The sequence below is a fragment of the Eurypyga helias genome, unplaced genomic scaffold, assembly GCF_000690775.1.
Source record: "Eurypyga helias isolate BGI_N326 unplaced genomic scaffold, ASM69077v1 scaffold3723, whole genome shotgun sequence".
Lineage (NCBI taxonomy): Eukaryota > Metazoa > Chordata > Aves > Eurypygiformes > Eurypygidae > Eurypyga > Eurypyga helias.
The window spans coordinates 1-22,468 of record NW_010240377.1 but is presented as its reverse complement, the minus strand read 5'-3'; the positions used below and the strand labels follow the sequence as shown (position 1 = coordinate 22,468).

Genomic DNA, 22,468 nt, shown 5'->3' with positions numbered 1-22,468 from the left:
ATACTACATGAATTTAAAATACTGTCTGTGTTAACACCTTTCTCTGGGAAAGGGCTGATAAATAATTGAGCTAAACTTAGTTTGCTTTTTTTTAGGCTTTAGTAACTTTCCAGTGGTATTGCTGTTATGACTCAGAATATATAGTATCAAGATTTGTTCCTTCTAGAAACACATGTGGCAAAGGAAGAACACCTGAACAAATTTTCTCACTCAAATGTGATGTGTCAAGTAGCACACAGTACCAACTCACCTTAAACCCTTCAATATAATCAGAAGTGGTTCCTGATTTTGGGGCTGGTTCTCTAAGCAGAAATGAATTTTACTTTATTTTTCTATTTATTGAGAGGTGTCCTTTTGGGGAAGACTTTGCTTGTACAATAATTCTTGTAATAGAACTGTTAGCTAATGTAGAATTGTTCAGTTTAAATGAACAGTTATCACTGTATCCAGAAAAAGAGGCAATTTAAAATAATAAAAAACCCAACACTTTCCACTATGATCTTTCGCTCTCTTGAGCTTTTTTGGACCAAGTTTTGTTTTTAAAATACACCACTGATCACATGCCAAACAGCAATCTAAATCACAACAAACTTACAAAGTTACAGAAATACAAACAGATAAAATGAAGCTGTAGGCCAACTAAGTGCAGTTGTACACAACTTAGTTACTGATTTAGATTCATCAAAACTCAGCCAAGGTTAATTGTGCAGGGGAAGGCACATATCTGGCCACAATTCTCAGCTGGCATCTCTCTTTTTGAAGTAGGAACTAAAGCTGCTCAGCACTTTTGTGAGAAATTATGGGATGTTTTCCAACAGCTCAATAGTTAGGGTACTGATTTGGGGCATGGGACACTATCAGCCTGAACATGAACCAGTTTCCCATTCTCTCAAGAGAAGCCCTACCTACATGCTGTTCTGAAAAGAAGCCTGCTTCTCCTGTTTCATTTTGCATAAAACAATTAAATATTAATTGGGTCATAGATAGATGGGGAGAATTTTATCATGCAGAGCAGTGTTCAGCACATTTGACTGGAAAGAGACACAGATAGGTCCAAAGCCCTTCTCTAGTGTCTAATTATGGATATAAGTGGCACTGTTTCTCTGCAAGATGGAAAGCTATCCCATCCCAGTATGTCCAGTAGGCCAATGGCTAAAACACTCAACTGACAACTGCAGCTATCAGCTATCAGTTCTATACATTGTGGAGTTCAGAAATCCATTTGGATTTTCCAGTTTGCCATGTTTTCAAAATGGTTCCTGGTTGGTACTTTGGACCCAGTTTCCCACCTGTAGCTGACCCTTAACCAACCTGCAAGTAAAAACTGGTGCAAAAGAATGACAATAATTAAATTAAGTTAGTTTGGAAAACTATTATATTAAACAAAAATCTGCTACAATTACTCATTTTCTCTGTGACATGTTTTACGACTCTGTCGTACTTAATATTAGGAAGACATTGTTGTGAAAAGCTTCCTAAACTGCACAATTTTACTGTTTTAAGCGTCTGCCAGCTGCAAAAAGATGTTCTTGAAGGCAAGAAATCAGCAGCAGGTTCTAAGGTTTTTATGTTCCATAGAATCTGATTATGTTTCTCAAAACCAAAGCATGTGGTCTTTATTGGTCAGGAAGATAACCTTTGCCCTGTAGATCAGCACTTGGCTGCCTTGTTTGTTCTGCAGGTCAGATGGACTAAAACAATAAAACATGTAAAGTTGTGACCTCAGCCCATTCATCTTCACTGAAGGCTCCTTACTTCAAAGCCTATTTTTTTATCCTTCAAATGCACATGCTTTTCTGAGGCCTGGTATATACTCAGAAGTTATGCAGGCATAGCTATGATAGTAAGGGATTTGATTTTTTTTTTCCCTTTTGATTGTCACAGCTCTAATTCCGAAGGCTCTTATTCAGATTAGGTCATTTTACCAGCATAGCTTTCTCTCTCCAAGGAACTGACTGAATTGGTGTCAGTGAATTACTACTTTTCTTATAAGCAACATGTCCCTTGAAGTACAACTGTAGTGGTTATCAGATACATGGGCAGCCCTTCCCAAGCACAAAACAAGCTTTAACTTCAAAACAAACTACTCAGTTCAAGCCAAAAACATTTTGTATTTGGAATTTTTAGCAGGGGAATGTATTTTTCCTTTCTGTTTTTATAAAATTTAGCAAGCTGCTCAAACAAGAAAAAGACTTTAGACACTGAGGTAGTTGGAGAGAGCAGCACCATATAGACTCTTGAATAAATCTCTGGTGTGAAGAATGGAAGGTGGTGCCATTCCAGCCTATGTGTGCACCGACAGCAGTAGCAAGGTAAAAACCAAGAATCTCTGAGGACTACTTTTAATCATGTCAGATGTCTCCTCATCAGGCTGCTCAATGCATAGCTAGGGTGCTGGAGGATTAGAATTATCATGATAGTAAAGATTAGGCCATGCCAACAGAACATTTAAAATTCCCCAAATTGACCCTCTGCCTGGAGTTATACAAAGGATGGGACGTACAAACGGTGCCAGGTAGTGTCAGAGCCAAATTCTGATTGCTCAATTTACTGGGAAAAAAAGGTGTTGTTTCTTCACAGAATCACATAGAATCGCAGAATCACTTAGGTTGGAAAATACCTAGAAGATCATCTAGTCCAACCATCAACTCAACACTACCATACCCATTAGACCATGTCCTCAAGTGCCACATCTACACGTTCCTTGAACACCTCCAGGGATGGTGACTCCACCAACCACTTCGCTGGGCAGCCTGTTCCAATGCCTGACCAGTCTTTCAGTAACGAATTTTTTCCTACTATCTAATCTAAACCTCCCCTGATGCAACTTGTAATTTCCTCTTGTACTGTCACTAGTTACCCAGGAGAATACACCAGCATCCGCCTCACTACAACCTCCTTTCAGATAGGTGTAGAGAGCGGTCAGGTCTCCCCTCAGTCTCCTCTTATTTAAGCTAAACAACCCAAGTGCCCTCAGCCGCTCCTCATAAGACTTGTTCTCCAGACCCTTTCCCAGCTTTGTCGCCCTTCTCTGGACAGGGTCTAGCATCTCTATGTCCTTCTTGTAGTAAGAGGTCCAAAACTGAACACAGTACTCAAGGTGCGGCCTCACCAGTGCCGAGTACAGGGACACAATCCCTTCCCCACTTCTGCTGACCACACTATTCCTGATACAGGCCAGGATGTTGTTGGCCTTCCTGGCCACCTGGGCACACTGCTGACTTATATTCAGCTGGCCTTCAACCAACATCCCCAGGTCCTTTTCCACCTGACAGCTTTCCAGCCACTCTTCCCCAAGCCTCTAGTGCTGCCTGGGGTTGTTATGACATAAATGAAGGACCTGGCACTTGGCCCTGTTAAACCTCATACAATTGACCTCAGCCCATCGATCTAGCCTGTCCAGGTCCCTCTGCAGGGCTCTCCTACCCTCAAGCAGATCAACACTTCCACCCAACTTAGTGTCATCTGCAAACTTACTGAGGAAGCACTCAATCCGTCCAGATCACTGATAAATATGTTAAACAAGACCGGCCCCAAAACTGAGCCCTGGGGGACACCACTTGTGACCAGCCACCAACCAGACTTAACTCTGAATACCACAAGTCTCTGTGCTCTGCCCTTCAGCTACATTTTTACCCAGCAAAGAGTGCACCTGTCTAAACCATGAGCTGCCAGCTTCTTCAGGAGAATGCTGTGGGAGACCATGTCAAAGGCTTTACTAAAGCCTTTACTTCTCTTGTCTGTCTTGATTTTGATTCCAAAGAACCGTATAGTATTGCACAATGCATCTTTTATACAAAGCAGACAAACCTCTATTGGGAAAACTTTACTAGTATGAGAGCTGCACCATGTTTTTTATCCCATTTCAGTTAATGATGAATGTGGCTTTCCTAAACAATTTGCATTTACACACTCCAAAGGATGTTCTAGCTAGCCTCATTCGAAGTACCAATCCTTGAACCACTAATACCCAAGAAGTCTGTGTCTGTCACAGAAAGGCATACTGATCTCCACATGTAAGACAGACTACAATTAAAGAGAAGCTTTGAGTGTGCTACAGAGCTTCAGATTCCAGTGGGGTGAGCCCTGTACACTCTTAAGTCCTGGCCTTGCTGAAGTCTGTGAGAAAACATTCTGCAAAGGTACCATTCTGTCTGGCAAAATGAGTTTTCTTTGGATACCACCTGATGTAACTGATCGCACTAAATTTCCCAGAATTTAGAAACTTGGTTTTCATATGTGCAAGAATGTGTATAAAGATACACATGCCTATATACACGTGTGTTTGTGTGTGTCTGTGCTGGGTTCAGTCAGGAAAAGAGTTAAGTCTCTTTAAGGTGGCTGCTAGAAAGCTGCGTTCCTGGATGCAGAGAGCAGCACTGATAAGGTCTTGGCTGGCGCTGAGGAATGTCTGCACTGAATTCAAGATCTTTCTCCACTTCTGATACTGCAGCTGCGTTCCCAGCTCTCGCTGTCTCGCTACAGGCAGTGTAGGGGACTATGAACTATGAACTATGAACTATGTGTTCAGGCACCTGACCCAAACTGACCAAGAAAGTATTTCATTCCATAGTATGTCATGCTTGGGGCAGAGGTGAGGAGGGGGTCTGGGAGCCATTACTCTCTCCCTTACTCTCTTGCTCGTTCACTCCCCTACACTTGCTAACCTTCTCCCTGACTCCTGTGTTAGCTGCTTCGCTAACTCCTGTGCTGGCTCGTTCGTGAGGGAGTTGGTGGATTTGTTTAGTTTTCCCGGTCGCACTATCACTGATAGGGTTTGCTCGGAATCTGCTGCAACAGCTCTTGGGTTCTGGCCCTCGGGCTGCAATCACTCTCAGTTTATGACTCTCAGTCTCTCTGGCTCTGAGTCTCACTACTCAGCACCTGGTTGTGCATTGGTCAGTGGGTGGTGAGCAGTCATAACATACGTTTTATTTTCTATTATTTTAATTATTTATTAGTAGTAGATACTAGTAGATATTAGTTTAAATTTAATTAGTAAATAGTTCTTCTCCCAATTTTATGAGCTTCCTTATTTCTTTTTCCTCCAATTCTCCCCCTCTGCTGGAGGAAGGGAGGGGGAATCTGTGAGACTGCCTTCATGGTATTTTGCTAGCCAGAGTTAAACCACAACAATGTCATCTTTCTAAAAATGGGTATATTTAAAGTAGGTGAATTATGAAGTCACTAAATACAATTGCTTCTAGAGTAGACCTCAATGGTCACATTGTTCACAGTAAAAGGTGAATTTTTTTGACCCAGCAAGTAATAAATAACAATGTGATAACAAAAAAAAGATGCACAATATTATACATATTTCTATTTTTAAAATATTATCACTAGATAAACAGCAGCTAAGAATATTTTACTGTTGTATGAAAAGTTTCTAATATAACTAAGCCAAGAATTAGTTAAATTACAGACTCAGAAGAATGAAATGTTGAATTAATTCTAATGTATTTGAACATGATGCTTTAAGCAGTTTAGCTATTCCTAATTTGAACCCTGAATTACTTTGCTTAGGACAGTATTCTCATTTCAGTGGGATAACTCATATAAGTAAAGTTAAGTGTGCACATAAATGCTTGTACGGTTGGTGTTTAACGGTTAAAAAATTAAATGTTAATGGGAAGAAGTAAGGTTATTAAACCAAAAAAAAAAGACATTTCCTCAACCCCAGAACTCTTTAAGAAAAAGTGTCAATTTTTTTTTTCATTTGTTTCCATTGCTGAAACAAAGATAGTTTTGAGTTTTCTGCAACAAATTTTATTAAACAATGGTTCTCTGTTTCAGCTTCATTTACATGTGCTACTCCAGTAGAGATACTTTGTGCTGATGAAACAGGCCTGTAATCTAGCCCCTGCGTACCATTATATTTTTTGTAAAGAATTAACGTGAAAAGAAGAGCTTTTACAATAATAAATACAAACTCTGTTTCTCCCTCTTCTGCAACATGTCTTGCAGTTGCTGTGGACAAATAATTCAAACTCAGCTGCACTGAGGGGCCAGGGGAAAAAGAAAGAAAAAGAAAGCAAACCATCCCCCATCTCCAGGAATGTGTGCACATTCAAGGAAGACAAACATGATTTTGTCTTTTGAAAAATGCAAACATGCCAAGTGCTTCGGCTGAAGGAAATAGTCATGTGTACAGTAGCCACTGCACCTCTGCTTCACTTAGGTTCATTTTCTAAATGGGGTTCCCTATACCATAGCCAACAAGAAAACTTTCCCCATTTCCCAACACCAATGTCTTAATATGCATAAGCATATGCATAAGATTCCATGTGCATAATACTGAAGTGACCCACACATTACAGTATGGTCTCAAAATACATGGAAGCAGTATGCTTTATCACAGATCACCAGAGAAACTGATCATTAACATATGTATTTGTTATAATTGCAGTTAAAAGAAGGTAGTACATGTTTATTGCCTGAGAAAATAGGATCTGAAACTGTAGTTCATACTTTCTCTTGCTTCAATTTACAATTTAATAATTGCCTTCTTCAATGAAATAAGATGCAGAATTTGTGCTTTTCTGTTAGGCATTACGGATGCTTACAGGTATTGCCAGGATCCTACATGGGCGGTTGTATGTACAGATTCCAATACCACAGGAAGTACAGACTTCACTTCTGCTCTCTGCAGTCACAGATGACACCTGCAAGAGTTTCAGTGCAGGCTGGGTCTTATGGGAAGCACTGAGGTTCCACCATTTCTCAGGTACCTGTCTTTATGATGTTGTTTGAAGTACTCTGATAATGTTCAGAAGTGAAAGTCTAGAGGATAGAATTGTCATATCCAGGTTTTAAAACTGACCATTTTCTTTACCATGATAGCAGTTTTGTGGGCACATCTTTTAAGCAACAGACAAAATAATTGCAATGCCATTTTAAGAGGATCAAAGCTATTAGTCCCTACAGTTAGTAGAAGCGTTTTAAAACTGGAACAGGTAAGCTGCATCCTCGTAAGAACCCTTCTTCTTACTTCTACCACAGACCAATGCAAAAGCAGGGACATGTTTAGTCCTTGTGCTGTGCACAGAATATCACTGTTAACACACTACCCATTATTTGTTTTCCAACCTCTATGGAAGCACTGGCCTCCTTTTTTGCCACCATATCCTCATATGGCTTTCTAACATCTCTGGTTCTAATATGCTGGAGAAGCCCTTTAAATGTTTCTAGAGAGCAGAACAACACCTGTAACATTTTTATATCTAATCCTATTGTCATCCAAGACAATATACATTGTCATACAATCCCAGACCTATATTCCAAGTTGTGTATCTGGGCTTTTTTTTCCTTTATTTTGTGATAAGAAAACCTGGCTACATGGCATATTTTGCCGACTGTTGGTTTTGCTGCTTTGTAGTTTTCATCTGTCAAGAGGTTAACATGACAGGATTTTTCACTCTTGAATATCATTTTGGTCTCACCTTTACTTCAGAGGAATATATGATTTTCTTTGTGCAGGAGTCCAACTGAAGACCTTTATGAAACTCCTAGAAAAGCATTCCTAACTTTACCCAAACCCAAAATGTGGCCATGCACACCTAGTTCAGAAAAGAGCAAATCCTGGCACTCTACCTCAGATACATGTAAGTTGGTGGGAGTTCATCCATGTCAAGTCTCAGAATTTGACCCAAACAAAGATCACTCTTGACAAAAAAAAAAGTACACTAAACCCAGGAAATCTGTGGAACCAACGATGTTTAAACAGGTTTAACTTTTGCTTGCCTACACTGCAGAACTTCAGCACAATTCTTCACTGGTATGTTTGTACGGATGGCAAATGAGGTGCATTCTGCATTCAGATGCCCATGAACAAAATTGTACTGGAAAAGTTGCAGGGACATAATAAAGTCATTATTGTTTTGTCTTTGTATGAGTTAAGAGGTCTGCATACTGGTTAAGAATACTTTCAATTTAGTATCATTTACAAGGGAACTGGTATTTCTTTAACAGTATGCTCCAATTAAACCAGTAGAAATCAATAGACACTATGAATGGACTCAGTAGACACAGTAGCTACCTCCAACGTATAACAGACACATCAGAATACCTGGAACCATAGTTTTTAAAAGCTTTGATTCAGGAGAAATGAATATTTGTAGGAAACATTAAAGAGTGACAATCACCACAGGAACAGACATAAGGTACAAAAGAATAGGACGTAAGCCCTTGGGGGCTTGAACTTAGGAGAAACCCAGAAATAAAGTTTTCACGCTGAGAGCTGGAGGAGAGAGGCTTGAATTTCTAAATAAAAATTCTTCCTGTATACTGGAAAAGGAGACTTTATCTATTATTTATCAATAATAGGACTGCATGAAAAATATCTGGCTCTATCATCAGTTTCTCCTCCTCATGATGCAGTTGAGAGACTACCAAATTTAGCCTAATTCAATAACAACAGAATCTTTTTTGCCCCTATTTAAATTTTCAACAGAATTTCTTTGTAATCTCAGATGAGGCACCTCCTGAAGTCATTGATTCATTATCTGTAAATTTGGGATATTGACTAGAGGGGAGTCAATAAGGGAGTATTGTGAAGTCAAAGGCTAGAAGAATGCTGCCTATTATAAATACTTGTACAGTCTGTCTACCTAGGGGTTCTCAAGCATTAAGGTAAACACCACCAATAAGTGGCAGATTTCTCCTGGTGATGAATCAAAATTACAATGATAAGCACCTTGAGGCTGCAACAATGCAACTGCTCCTTGCCATTACACTGCCTATATCTAAGAAGAACTGCTTTTCAAATGTCATACCATTGAAACACTGGCCTTACCTCTCAGTTTAAGAGGTCCCCAGGCAGAGCTTTTTCAGTAAGATCATCCTTGATCTTCCAGATTTTTTTCTTTTCTCCATCACTGGTAAGCAAGGATTATAGTTTTCTTTGTACATAATAGATGCCAACACAGCCCAGAAGCTGGCTGGAGAAAAAGGATTTGAATCTTCAATCTAATCTAGTACCTCAAATGGATCCTGTTCAATGTTTTGAGTACCAGTGCTATATGCACATTTTGGTCTGGCCACTTGAGAAATTACTTAATACAAGTACATTTTGTAGAAATTCACTTAGAAGATGACAAAGTAATGGACAACTATATCTTTTATGGTGAGAGGTCTATATCTGACAGCCTTAGTTTGGCTGAGTACAAAATTACAAAGGGGAGCACCTCATTATTATAAAAGAACTACTGCCATTTTTCAACTTTCTTCTATTACAGGAGAGTTTATTTTAAATGTTACACAGTTTAAACTTGGGTTCAACTTGGAACATAAACGGGAGATTTAAGTCTATGCACAAAGGCTGTTTTCAGTGTTGGTGAGGCACAAAAATCTAATGAGTACTAAGAGTTTAAAAAGTGGTGTAATAACTGATCTGCACGGGGTCATTAGCATTAACATTATTAGTGTAAATGTTGTTAAAATGCAACTTTAAAGTATAAAGTTCAAAGTCTTTCATGCAGCAGCTCAGGTTTGTACCAAAACTGAATGTTTGACATACACCTTTTGTGTAATGCTTAGAGATTTTAGAACACTTTATGGTATTTGGTTTCACAATGCAGCAATATTCTCTTCTCCTTTTAAAAGTAAAACATAATTTTTAAAATAAAGCATCTTTCTGCATTGTTCAGTAAAGCTGTTAGATGAACTGTGACTCCATAAAGTTTAGAAACTCATTTATTATGTTGCTAGATCAGACACTGCATTTATTCACACAGTGCATCTCTAAAACCTAGCTTTCATTAGAGCTGTGGGGAGGCTCAGTCTTTCTCCTTTCACTCAGTAAGGTGAAGCTCAAGAAGATAATTAACCATGAAACAATGAGGAGGCTTGCTGTGTAAGCACCAGTGTGAAAACAGTTACTCCTCACAAAAGAGGGGAAATTAGCTGGCTGGATAAAAAAGGAAGTGTCAGACTGGAAGACTGAAAGGGCTGCCAGCATAAGTAGATAGCTCTATGCATCATTAATGTAATTTTTTTAACACTTAAACTTCGCTGCTTTCCAAATTTAAATGCATTTAAATGCTATGTGTTAGAGAAAATTAATATGCCATTTAAAAATAATTTCTCTTAAACTTTCCATTTTCATGTTTAACCAGTTTTAGTCACCCTTCCCACATATTAAAAAAATCACTGCCTTTTAGTATTGTATTCTTGTTTACAAAGCCAATGTAAACAGAGCATTCTAAAAATATTCAGTTCACTCACCGTATTTTACAAGCCCATCATTTTACATTAATACAGATATTTTTATGAACAGAAAGTTTGTTTTGATTTTACTGTTTCATACAGTAAAGATTTCTGATGTGCACTTCCTTTCAAAACTTCCTTCTACTCAAACAGTGTTCCCTGAAGCAGCCACATTTTTGGCAGAAATTCAGTTATATGCTATGCCAAAAGAAATAGAATAAACAAACACTGCTTAATGCAGCTGGCTAGGTAATTTACATATTACAGCACACCAAACATGAAGACCTGAATATGGATTAGAGCTACAACAATGATACAAATGTCTTATATGTAAGGAGAACTGAAATTCAGATCATCATTTCTAATTAAATAATTTTATTATTTAATGTATATTATAGTACTTCTGACACATAAATTTATGTACATATTTAAATATTAAGTAGATGTATGTATTATATTTTCTGTGTATTTTACTGTAAAAGGTGCTAGAAATATCTTGAAAAATTGTCAAGTGGGCACATTTTTCAAAGTTTTCTTCTGGTAAAAGCAGACTACCAAAATGACCACATCTCACTATTTGGAAATAGCAAAGAAACTCCAAATACAATGAAAACTCTCTAGACATTCATTAAAACTGCCTTGCTGTACATAAAATAGACTAAAGCTAGGCCTTCAAATCTGCAAGTTCAGGTGTTTTCAAAAAGCATCTGTCATTTTGGGTGAGATCAACTGCATGAAAACAGTATTCCCTTTTGATTGTTTTAAATCTCCTGCATGATAATTTAATTCGGTACCATTTACTTTGTGTGTTAAGAAAAACAGTGAATAATTGTACCTTATTTATTTTCATGCATTTTTTAAACAGTTTTTTATTGTATTCCTGTCTGCTTACAGATGATGTAGCTCCTAGAACATCCTATATTATTGAACAATGAAACACTGATTATGCATATACTTACTGAAGATCCTGCAAATACATTTTCATAATGGCTGGATGACTGGAACCCTATCATCCAATGTAGAAGACCCTTACAAGATGTAAATAACTGCTGTACAAGCTGTTAGAAAATAAGGTTTCTTCCTCTCTTTCTAAAAACTGTTTTGTTTGAGAACTCTTGAAATAAAGTATCAGAAAATTAGCTTCAATTACAGTCACATATCATTCCTTGCAGAACTGGGGTCATTAGAGATGCACTGCAACAAGTCATTAAATTAATTAAAAAATCACAAGTTTGTGACTTTTGTATTTCTGTTAACTCTAATTTTTAAAAAATGCTGGTCTGAGTCATGATTTTATGATTAGTGGATATTAAGAATCTGAATAAAACATTGACTTCAACCTGCAATCTGAACACAATGCACTGCAATGAGAGTCACTATCTGCTGAGTACTTTTAAATATCTGGCCCTATACTTAAGTGCCTAAACAGGAAGTGAGTTCTTTAGAAATAAGGCCTCTGTCCTTGAAAAAAAAAACCTTCCCCTTTTTTTATCTTTCTTTCTAGTGAGCTAGTTTTGTCATTTAAATGGTGTTTGACACTTCTTTCATGATCTGCATGCAGTGGAGACATCAGATTTCCAATTTCTGAATATTACATATTTTCCTACTGATGATTCTTGAGAAATCACTTGAAGATTTTACACTTCTTAGAGTTATAGTGAACGTTTCAGGAGCAGAGGATGTCTTTTTATCCAAATGTTTTACTCAAACTCTTTCAACCATTACGTAATTTGTAGCAGAGAAAAAAAGATTAATAGACTGACAAATGGTTGGTAGAATATCTGCCACCATGCTGTAAAGAACTAAACCTGCTATTGTGCTGTTGGCTTTTCCCATTAAAATTATAAAGCTCACATACCTAGATTTTATAGGATTGAATTTGTTGTCCCCAAACCTAACTTTTTGTAATTATTCATTGAATACTTTCTTAAAAAAATTGTGGCAAGTTGATTTACTAATATTGTAGTTATCTATAAATGCAAAGAAATTAAGAATGTTAGATACATCACCAGTGAAGGTCAAATGCTATTATCCATAAGATATAGAACAGTGTTTTCTGATGAATTAGAGGGAAGTGTGATAAAGTGGCACTTTTGAAGGCCTTCCTGGCATTCAAAATCTCTTGAGAGTTTGTAAACAACAACCAATTTAAAAAATGAGACAGCAGAGAAGTATTGCCAGCTTTCTACCATTTATGATATTCTCTCACTCCACTCCAAAACAGCACCCATCTGAAACACAGTCAACAGTAGATAGCTGAGAAACAGAAGTACCCTCCGGCTGCGTGGGTGAACACAGAAGCTTTGTATATCCCCAAAAGAAAAGATTTGCAGCTTCTCACTGTGTGACACAGCACTGCTGACCAGCCTTGAAACATCCTGAGATGTGTTTAGAGTGTTTAAGCAACTTTAAACTACATCGATTTTCCATCTATCTGAATTTATATATTTGAACAGAATAAAACACATTAGCCAGAAAAGGAATACAAAAGAAGCCCAAAGAAGTAATCCTTTTAAAATATAAATATATATAGATGTATACACAAAAATCTGTGACATTATACCAGCAAGTTTATGTAATTCTTCCCCTAATATAATAGACTCTAATAGAGAAAAAAAATCAAAGTATCTGTGATTTAAGGACATGACTTGTCAGTCACTCAAACACACTGCTCACAGGATACTACTAAAATCATTAGTACAGACACAGTATTTTACACCCAATTCAGACATCATGCATTGAGATAATTATAACACCAGGAATCTAGCCTTGTAACACTGCAATCCTGATATTTTCTGCTTTGGATACCTGAAGTCAGTTTTACACTGTAGTACGAGCTGTGGGTAGTAGCTATACATGACCAAACAGACATGTTTAGTATAAAAATGATAGAGGAATATATGCTTTATTTATTTTCCTTTTGTAGACTTTTTGTTGAAAACTGCAATCAGCCATTACAAAGCTTTCCAAGTATCATAAAGAAAACTATCTTCTAAAAAAGCAAGTAAATTTCAAACACTACACTGACATGTTGCGTGCTTCATCAAGGGGAAAAAAAATCAAAGGGGGCTCGGAGTAATTAAGTATTGCAGCAATTGATTTTCTCATTAAAATAACTATTTACTTTTAATGTAATTTCATTTATCTTCCTGTGCTCATTCCAACAACAAAGAAAGTAACTTTCACCTCTCATTACAAAGTTTGCTGGGTACTCCAGGCAGGGCAAAGAAACGAAATGTGTCTGCAGAATTAGCAGAAAAGAAACATGCATCTCAAAGAAGCATGTTCAGTCCATTAGAGGTGGATGGTGAATGACACTTTCTACTGTAGGACTGTGGCTGAATAAGCTACAAGACATGTCCTTGTAGGTTCTATTATACTGGAAACTGCACATTCGTATGTAATCAAGACCATCAACATTAGCAGGAAATGTTGTATGTCTGGAAATTTCAGTGTGGAGAAAATGATTGAAAGAACAAGAATGCTGAACTACTCTTCCTGTTCTACGTGGTTCACTTTATGGAGCAAAGATAAACTCCACTGAAAGAGGCTCCACAGGAAGGTCTATTGCTAGCATAGTCCATATTGATACTGTGCTACACATGAAGACTTTTTATGCAGTGCTTACTTTTCATTAAGAGAAAATAACAAGGGTCACACAAGCAACAGGGTACAATCAGGGAGTACATTTATGCTCAACCTTAACAGTTCAGCCTACTCTTAAATCATCTTCTGGCACTGTAGTCAAAGTTAGGAGTATGTACCTTGACTTTCCAGCCTTTCCAGGGGGAGAGCTCAGACTTACTTCAGTTTAACAGAGGTTGTGAAATAGTGAAATAGGGCCTCCTTAGTCTCAGGAGTCTGGATTAACCATAACCTCTTCTTGTCTAATCCAACCAACAACTAAAGAGTCACATAAGGTGATAAAAATTAGAGCAACAGCTAGAAGTCTGACTTGATGGCAGTGAGCTTGGAAGACCACCTCTGAGGGTTGGCTCTACCAAAGAACTGGAATTTGATCTGGTTTGGCTGGGGTTATGAGTTTAAATATATTCTTTGGGCCTCCTATCCTTTTACAAAGACATGGCAAAACATGACAACATCTGTAAGAGTTGAATAATTTAGCAGACTGGTAACATCACATAGAATATTTCACCTCTGCATTGTTGCCATAAACTGTTAGATAGTTCTGACAGAAAGTTTTGCAGTTTCTAAGGACGAAAAAGATATCTCTGTGCAAAGATTTAAATGTTTGGATTTTTTTCTATTCGCTCTAAAAAGCTACCACATCAGATGACCACTCAGGAGTTTTTCTCAAGAATTAACAGAGCATTTATCTGAATTTTTAATTAATTTTTACTAAAGTCCACTGGGTCTGCAATTTTTTACCAAGATCTAATCAACAAAAAGGAATTTACCAGCTTTAGTTTTGCCATACAATCCAGACTGCATACTGCCGTGATGGCTGCCATCATAACTATGGCTGGTCCTCAAGAAAACGATGAGAAACACAGAATTCCTTGCAAGAATGTGGGGCATATCACCTATCTTGAATTAAATCCAAGAAAAATTTAGACCTATGTTTACCATTTTAGATAATTATTCCATGTCACAAAAATAGGCATGCAATGCAACCCAGAAGCTCATGCACCTCAAGTACAAGGATGGTGCATCACATTGCAGACTCTACAATCAAATATCCATTCACTTAAAAAATTACATATTTTAAGGAAGTGCCAAAGTGAGGAGTCTTCAGTACTGAAATATGAGCAAATAAAAATGATTGACAGAAACAAATACAAGCAATCGAGATTTTACTATCATACACTATACTACAAAGATGTCCAATATCAAACCAAAAATTACTTCTGATAGATAATAAAAAAACCTAATTTGTAAAGGTTCAAACGTAAGTCATTAAAAAATTACATTGTGAGGGCTAGATCATGTAATAGATGTTCAGAACTTACAATATGTAGTGTGCCCTCCTCAGCCAATTAAATTAATCATCACTCAGTACTCTGCTGTATTAGGTACTTCTAATGAACTTCTAAAGTTTATGCAAGCATTATAGCTAGATCCCACCCCACAAAATGCTTGTGGTAAAATAAGAATCTTTTAGGAACCAAGTTTTTGTTCAGTTATATCTAACTAACTGAACAATGACAAATTAATTTTTTACCTCTGAAAGCAGGTTTTTTGTTTCTTTTTTTTTTCAGCTTAGAATAAGTGTTAGTCCATGGCTTGAAAAAATATTGCACCAATATTGAATTAAATTTTGAGAAATGAAGAGGAGACCACATATCTAGCATTATTAAAAACTGTTTACTTTTCCAGAAAGTATTGCAGAAACAGATAAATAGAGAAAAGGGATAAAGATACAAGATAAGAAGCAATATAATATTTTTAGGGAACTTGTTTTTCAAAGTGTTTTATGAAGAATGAAACCAAGAGGAAGTTGGAAAAAAATCATAGGCAGAGCTTTAAGCAGGCTTTTTGCCTCCTAAGAAACAAGCTTGTGGAAAAGAGGGAGGTGCCTTTTTTTTTTTTTTTTTATTACAGCTGCCTCACCATTGCAGGTTTTCCCAAGTCCTTACAACTCTAATTAAAATGTGGTAATTGGTTATGTTACCTCAATTACCATGATGCATGGACATTGATGCAAAGCTACACCAATTGAATCCCTTGGGTGTTATACCCCACGGCCATCCCATTTATTGAGGCCTTATTATTTTCAATTATGTGGCTGGATATACAGCATACTTTCAAGGCAATACAGGTGGGGGTTTTGCTGGACATACAGTGCAGTGTACATAGGCGATGACTCAGGAGAACAAGAGAAATAAAAATATTGCGTTTTGTTCATGAAGCATAGTAGTGAGCTTAGTGATCAGACAAATAAGTACTTCAGGCATTTTCAGGGAAATGTGAGAATTAAAGCACCTTAACCCAAATTGCCTTAGCTCAAAATCTCCATTTTAAAATCATGATTAATACTGCCCCTTCAATAATTAGTGCTCTCTGTTGAATAAGAAAGGAGAGCGTCTGCTCCATAAAACAGATACGATTCTCATTCAATCAATGAGCAGTCTGGAGCAAAAGCAGTTTCTCCAGTCACCAAAAGGGCAGGAATGTTGAATTGCAACTTAAGAAATAAAATCCAGAGATTTGCTCTCTCTCAGCCATGGCAGTGCAAGAGTTTTATATGCTCCAGTATTGGTAAAGCAGTCCCAGAAAAGTGAATTTCCATGGTAACCTCATTGTAGCTTTCTATACAGAGACATATCTGACCTGGGCAGGACATCCCCAAACTGTGTACCTGGTGGAATAATCAGCTAAGGCTAAACACACAACTTGCACTGTGTATACCACTGGCTGAGCAAGGATCAAAAAAATTTACAGAAAACCACCTACATATTCTCACTTTGACTGTTGTAAATTTGCAGGCATGACCATGACTGAGTCTGTCCCAAATTCTTTTTTAATTGCCCAGTCTTTCAAGTAGACTAGACCTGCTAACAGAAAGTGCATAGTGAGGTAAGGCCTCTCCAGCTGTTGAGCTGGAATTTTAGATTGCAATTTTGGGTTTAGTTGACTGAAGATTGTAGTTATTGCTGTTGCAATTGCCAGACAGACTTCTTTTTCTTTTGAGATGATTGCCAGCAGGGTCTTGTTAGGCAAACAATAAGGCATCTGTGTAATTCTGAAGGTAAAATTTAGGTGACATATAACATCATATCAGCAAACTATGGGATGATAACAGATGAGGAAAGTAAAAACCTCCTTCACTAAAATAGATTAGGACTGTTTCCAGTAACAGACAAGTGTCCTACTGTTTTTTAAAAGTAATATTTTTTTCATTGTATGAATACTTCAATCTTTAAAGCTAGATTAACCTACTGAATCTAACCCCATTTCATCCTTCTGGAGTGATTCTTACTGATAATTTCACATTCTAGTCATAACTTTCCGTTTATGAGAAGGACATCTTTTACCAGACTTTAGGTGCTTGTAGTGCATGTTAATATCTTCTTGTTATTCGCAAACCTATGGTGCCCGTTATTCCAAAAGTTGAGTAGAAGTAAACATTGCTGAAAACCATCAATGAAGAAAAAAAATTTAAAAGAAACCTAAAAGCCTTCTATGGTTCAATTCCAGCATACCTTTGTAATTCTATAAGTGACCCAGATAAGTGACTGAATGTAACAAGGGCAGATCATGACAAAAGAAGATCACAGTACACAAATTAGGAAGACAGTAGAAGATGTAAGTGACTCTTGTACTTATATGAGGCAATATAATAATTTGGGTTATCTTATGTCAGCAAGTCAGATGCCATGAATGAGTAAGATGCCACAAGGGTATAAAAACCATCTCATTTGTTTTCATAAATTACAGTAATTTCTGGGCAACAACAAATAAAGACCTGTTACCAAGGGATATTGATGATGTGCCAAGACTGGCACATCATCAAATACAGAAAGATAGGGAACCAGAAAAAAACAGTCCTGGTACCTACCCAAGAAATGACTACACAGGAACTGAGTGAAAAGGAAGGTTAGAACATGCCAAATCAGTCCAGGGAATACAAAGAAACCTGAATCCTGCAGTGGCTGAGGCATTTTTAAATGCTGAAAATACAGACAATTTTATCAACAGGAGAAACTTGTAGATACTGACATACTTCAAAGAATCATATTATTATAAACAAGCCTAGGATTGTAGAATCACAGAATGGTTTAGGTTGGAAGGGACCTTAAAGATCATCTAGTTCCAACCTCCCTGCCATGGGCAGTGACACCCTCCACTACATCAGGTTGCTCAAAGCCTCGTCCAGCTTGGCCTCCAGGAATGGGGCATCCACAACTTCTCTGGGCAACCTGTTCCAGTGTATCACCACCCTCTCCATGAAGAATTTCTTCCTGATAACTAATCTAAACCTTCCCACTTTCGATTTAAACCTGTTGCCCCTTGTCCTGTCACTACAGGTCTTTGTAAAAAGTCCCCCTCCAGCTTTCTTGTAGGTCCCCTTCAGGTAGTGGAAGGCTGCAATAAGGTCATCCTGCAGCCTTCTCCAGGCTGAACAAACCCAATTCTCTAGCCTTTCTTCACAGGAGAGGTGCTTCAGCCCTCTGATCATCTTTGTGACCCTCCTCTGGACTCGCTCCAAGTGGTCAATATCCTTCTTATGTTGAGGGCTCCACAGCTGGACACAGTACTCCAGGTGGGGTCTCATGAGAGCAGAGTAAAAGGGGACAATCATATCCCTTGATCTCCTGGCTATGCTTCTCTGGATACAGCCCAGGATACGATTGGCTTTCTGGGCTGCCAGTGCACACTTCCAGCTTCTGTTCAGCTTTTCATCCACCAGTACTCCCAAGTCCTTCTCCTCAGAGCTGCTGTCTATCCACTCTCCACCCAGCCTGTACTTGTGCTTGGGATTGCCCCAACCCAGGTGCAGGACCTTGCACTTGGCCTTGTTGAACTTCATGACGTTAGCACAGGCCCACCTCTCCAGCCTGTCAAGGTCCCCCTGGATGGCATCCCTTCCCTCCAGCATGTCTATCGTTGCACACAGCTTGGTGTAATCGGCAAACTTGCTGAGGGTGCACTCCATCCCATCATTCATTTTGCTGACACAGATGTTAAACAGCACTGGTCCCAACACCAACCCCTGAGGAACACCACTTATCACTGGTCTCCACTCAGACATTGAACAGTTGACCACCACTCTCTGAGTGTGATCATCCATCCAGTTTTTAATCCACTGAGCAGTCCATCTGTCACATCCCTGCCTCTTCAATTCAGAGACAAAGATATTGTGTGGAACAGTGTCGAATTCTTTGCTCAAGTCCCAGTAGATGACATCGGTTGCCCATCTTTTATCCATCAAGGTCATTACCCCATCATAGAAGGCCACTAGATTCATCAGGCATGATCTGCCCTTGGTGAAGCCATGTTGGCTGTCACCAATCACCTCCTCATTCTCCATGTGCCTCAGCATGGTTTCCAGGAGGATCTGCTCCATGATCTTGCTAGGCACAGAGGTGAGATGGACTGACCTGTAGTTCCCTGCATCCCCCTTTTTTCCCTGTTAATGAAGAGGGTTATGTTTCCCCTTTTCCAGTCAGTGGGAACTTCATCAGACTGCCACAACTTCTTGAATATGATGGACAGAGGTTTTGCAACCTCATCCGCGAGTTTTCTCAGGACCTGACACTGTATTTCATCAGGTCCCATGGACTTGTGCAACATTAAGTTCCTTAAGTGCTCCTAATCCTCTCTAACCATGGGTGGCTCTCCATTCTCCCAATCCCTGCCCTTGTCTTCCATGACTCTGGGGGTATGGCTTGTGCCCTTGCCAGTGAAGACTGAGGCAAAAAAAGCATTGAGCACCTCGGCCATCTTGATGTCCTGGGAAGCCAGCTCTCCCATTTTCTTCTGTAGAGGGCCCATATTTTCTCTGATCTTCCTTTTATCACCTGTGTACCTACAGAATCCCTTCTTGTTGCCCTTGAGGGCATGAGAGGATGAGAGTTTCCAAACTCAAACAGTCCACAGTGAAAATCAGATGAGCAATGTGATTGCTATAAATGGCTGCTGTTTCTCAGCAGAAAGAATGGTACACCCCTGTCCTAGTCCCAGGCAGTGATGAGCTGCTCTCCCAGGGCCAGCCTATAAGATTTTGCTTCACTCCATAATACATCAAGCTGAGTGGTTGGTATCACCCCAGTACCAGCGGAACTGGGAGCCGGTGGGGTAGGGAGGGGAAGTTTGCAAGGTGCACAGTTTTTGCAAGGTGGGCATGACCCAGAAGGTGTGTGCGGTTCGGCTTGTGGGTTCCAGCCAGCAGCAAAACGTGGTCTTTGTTCAGACCTTGTGGTGGGTGATTAGCACAGAAGGAGTCTCATTTGTCAGGGAGATGGGTTGGAAGGTATTTTTTTTTCTCCCTGCTTTCAGCTCCTGGGTTTTTTTCTCCCTCCATTTTGTTTTATTTTCTTTCTCGAGGTTTTTGGATTTATTTTTCTGCCTTGCCTGGAACCTGGCTGTGTCTGTCCACGGGTGGTGAGATCCTGTATCATTTGTTCTATTTTTCTGTTCTTTTAATTACTTATTAGCAATAGCATTGTCAGTAACTCCATAAGTTTCATTTATATAATTAAATAGTTCTTATCTCAACTTTTACAAACCTCCCTCTGACCCTTCCTCACTGGGAGTACGGGGAGGTGTTTGTCGAGTAGAAGAGTGACTGGTGGTGCTTAATTGCCAGACAGGGCTAAACCATGGCAGTTCTTTTTGGCACCCAACATGGGGCTTGAGAGAGTTGAGAGAAGAAACAGATCACAGTGCGTGACAAGCCTGGGAAAACAATGTGATAGTGGCTGATCCAGGCACTGAGTTCGGGGCTTTCCAGGCTGCTGACAGAACAGCAGGATCTGCTACCTTATGTGTTACTGATTATGTTGACTTTTTATGTGAGAGCTGGGCTTAGGGCTTTGGTCAGGCTGTTCTGTGTGCTGCTGATGCTGGCAGGGATACTCTATCTGTACTTAATACTGTCAGCTCCCTGGTACATCGTGACTTATCTCCTGGAGGATTTCCACAATTACACCTCTCCCTCTTTCACCGCAGGGACACAGCCAATAGAGGAGAGGTTATTTGGTGCTGGGGTGGATGTGGGAAAATTTTTTCAATTTTTTCCCTCTCCTCTCGGTCCAATGGCAAAGGCATACGAGTATTTTGGAAATTTTTCATGGCATTGGGGTGACCTGTGGCGAGGGATCAGCTTGCTAGTAAATGTTCTAGTGGCTTTGGGTAAAGTTAAGGAAATGTTTGGAAACGCTGCCCATCCACTACCAGTGCCCAGGGCAGTCGCAGAATTTGTGCAGCCACCCGAGTCACTTTAATGCTCAAGGGGGCAGCACGGACCAGCACAGGTAACCCAAGCCCACGCAGCTGCAACCACAGCTGCAACCAAACCTACGTCCACACCTACGTTGGCCCCAGGTTCTGCATCACAGTCCACCACACCTGCATCACTGCCTCCAATGCCTGAATCATCACCCTCAATGCCTGCATCACCCTCCACCATGCCTGCATCAATGTCACCGCCTCCCACTACGGCCAGACTCTCTCCCACAGCAGCTTCACTTCCCCAGACTTTTGTGTGCTATTGCCAGGGTCAACTACTGTCAGTGGCTGCAGTTCAGAAAAGGAAATACACATGTAAATCAGCCCTCATAGTCAAGGATAAGAGGTAGCAGGGACATCCCGGGTGACAGAAACAAATAATAAGGGGATGGGAGCTAGGCCGTCTCAAGAGTCAGAGATGGAGGATGAAGCCATTGTGACCACACAGTCTTTATCCCTGAGGGAGCTACAGGACATCCATAGACACTTCAGCTGCTGCCCAGCTGAACATATGACCTGGCTGCTCTGCTGCTGGGATAATGGAGCCAGTAGTATGGAGCTGGAGGGGAGAGAAGCTAAAAAGCTGGGATCACTTGCCGGAGAAGGAGGCACTGATAAAGCAATTGGATGTAGGCCACAAAACATCAGCCTCTGGAAACGACTCCTAACCCGTGTGAAGAAGAGGTAACCTTTTAGAGATAGTGTGCCACAACAGCTACACAGATGGACTAGCATGGAGAAAAGCAGCCAGTATCTAAGAGAACTAGCGGTGCTGGAGATTGTTTACCGAGACCCAAACAACCCAGGAGCATCTACTGACCCAGAAGAAGTTTACTACACTAGACCCATGTGGCAAAAGTTGATATGTGGAGTGCACCACCCTCATATTCTAGCGTGCTCTCAGTAATAACTTAGAGAGAGGATGAGGCACCAACTGTAGATGAGACGATTCGCCGATTCCGAGAGTATGAGCAAAATCTCTCCTCCCCCATACAGGCTTATGTCTCAGCTGTGGAGAGACTGTCTCAGGAGTTTAAGTAACTTCATGAGTAGATGTTCTGCTCCCCAACTCCATAGGCCAGTGTCTTGGCTATCAAAAGCAAGTGCTCCTCTCCTCCAAGAAGGGAATACAACAGGTATCCCTCATGGGGTACCCTGTGGTTTTATCTGAGAGACCATAGCCAGTACATGAGGAAGTGGGATGAAAAACCTGCCTCTCTCCTGGAGGAAGGAGTAAGTGAACTGAAAGGAAAAAGATCTACTAGTGGGGACTCTGCCAGAAAAGTTGCTGCTCTCGTATCTAAACGGGATGAACAATTTGACATGGCTTTTCTCCAGAACATGAGTGAGGCAC

The 22,468-nt window shown here is 39.6% G+C and overlaps 1 protein-coding gene across 1 annotated transcript in view; it reads right to left on the bottom strand.

The window, feature by feature from the left end:
* Nucleotides 1-21,295, bottom strand: part of LOC104507209 (A-kinase anchor protein 6-like) — a 31,106-nt gene extending 9,811 nt beyond the window's left edge. The window contains 1 exon segment of the mRNA XM_010148418.1: nucleotides 21,188-21,295. Within this exon segment, the coding sequence (XP_010146720.1) occupies nucleotides 21,188-21,295 (108 nt within the window).
* Nucleotides 21,296-22,468: the final 1,173 nt, after the last annotated feature.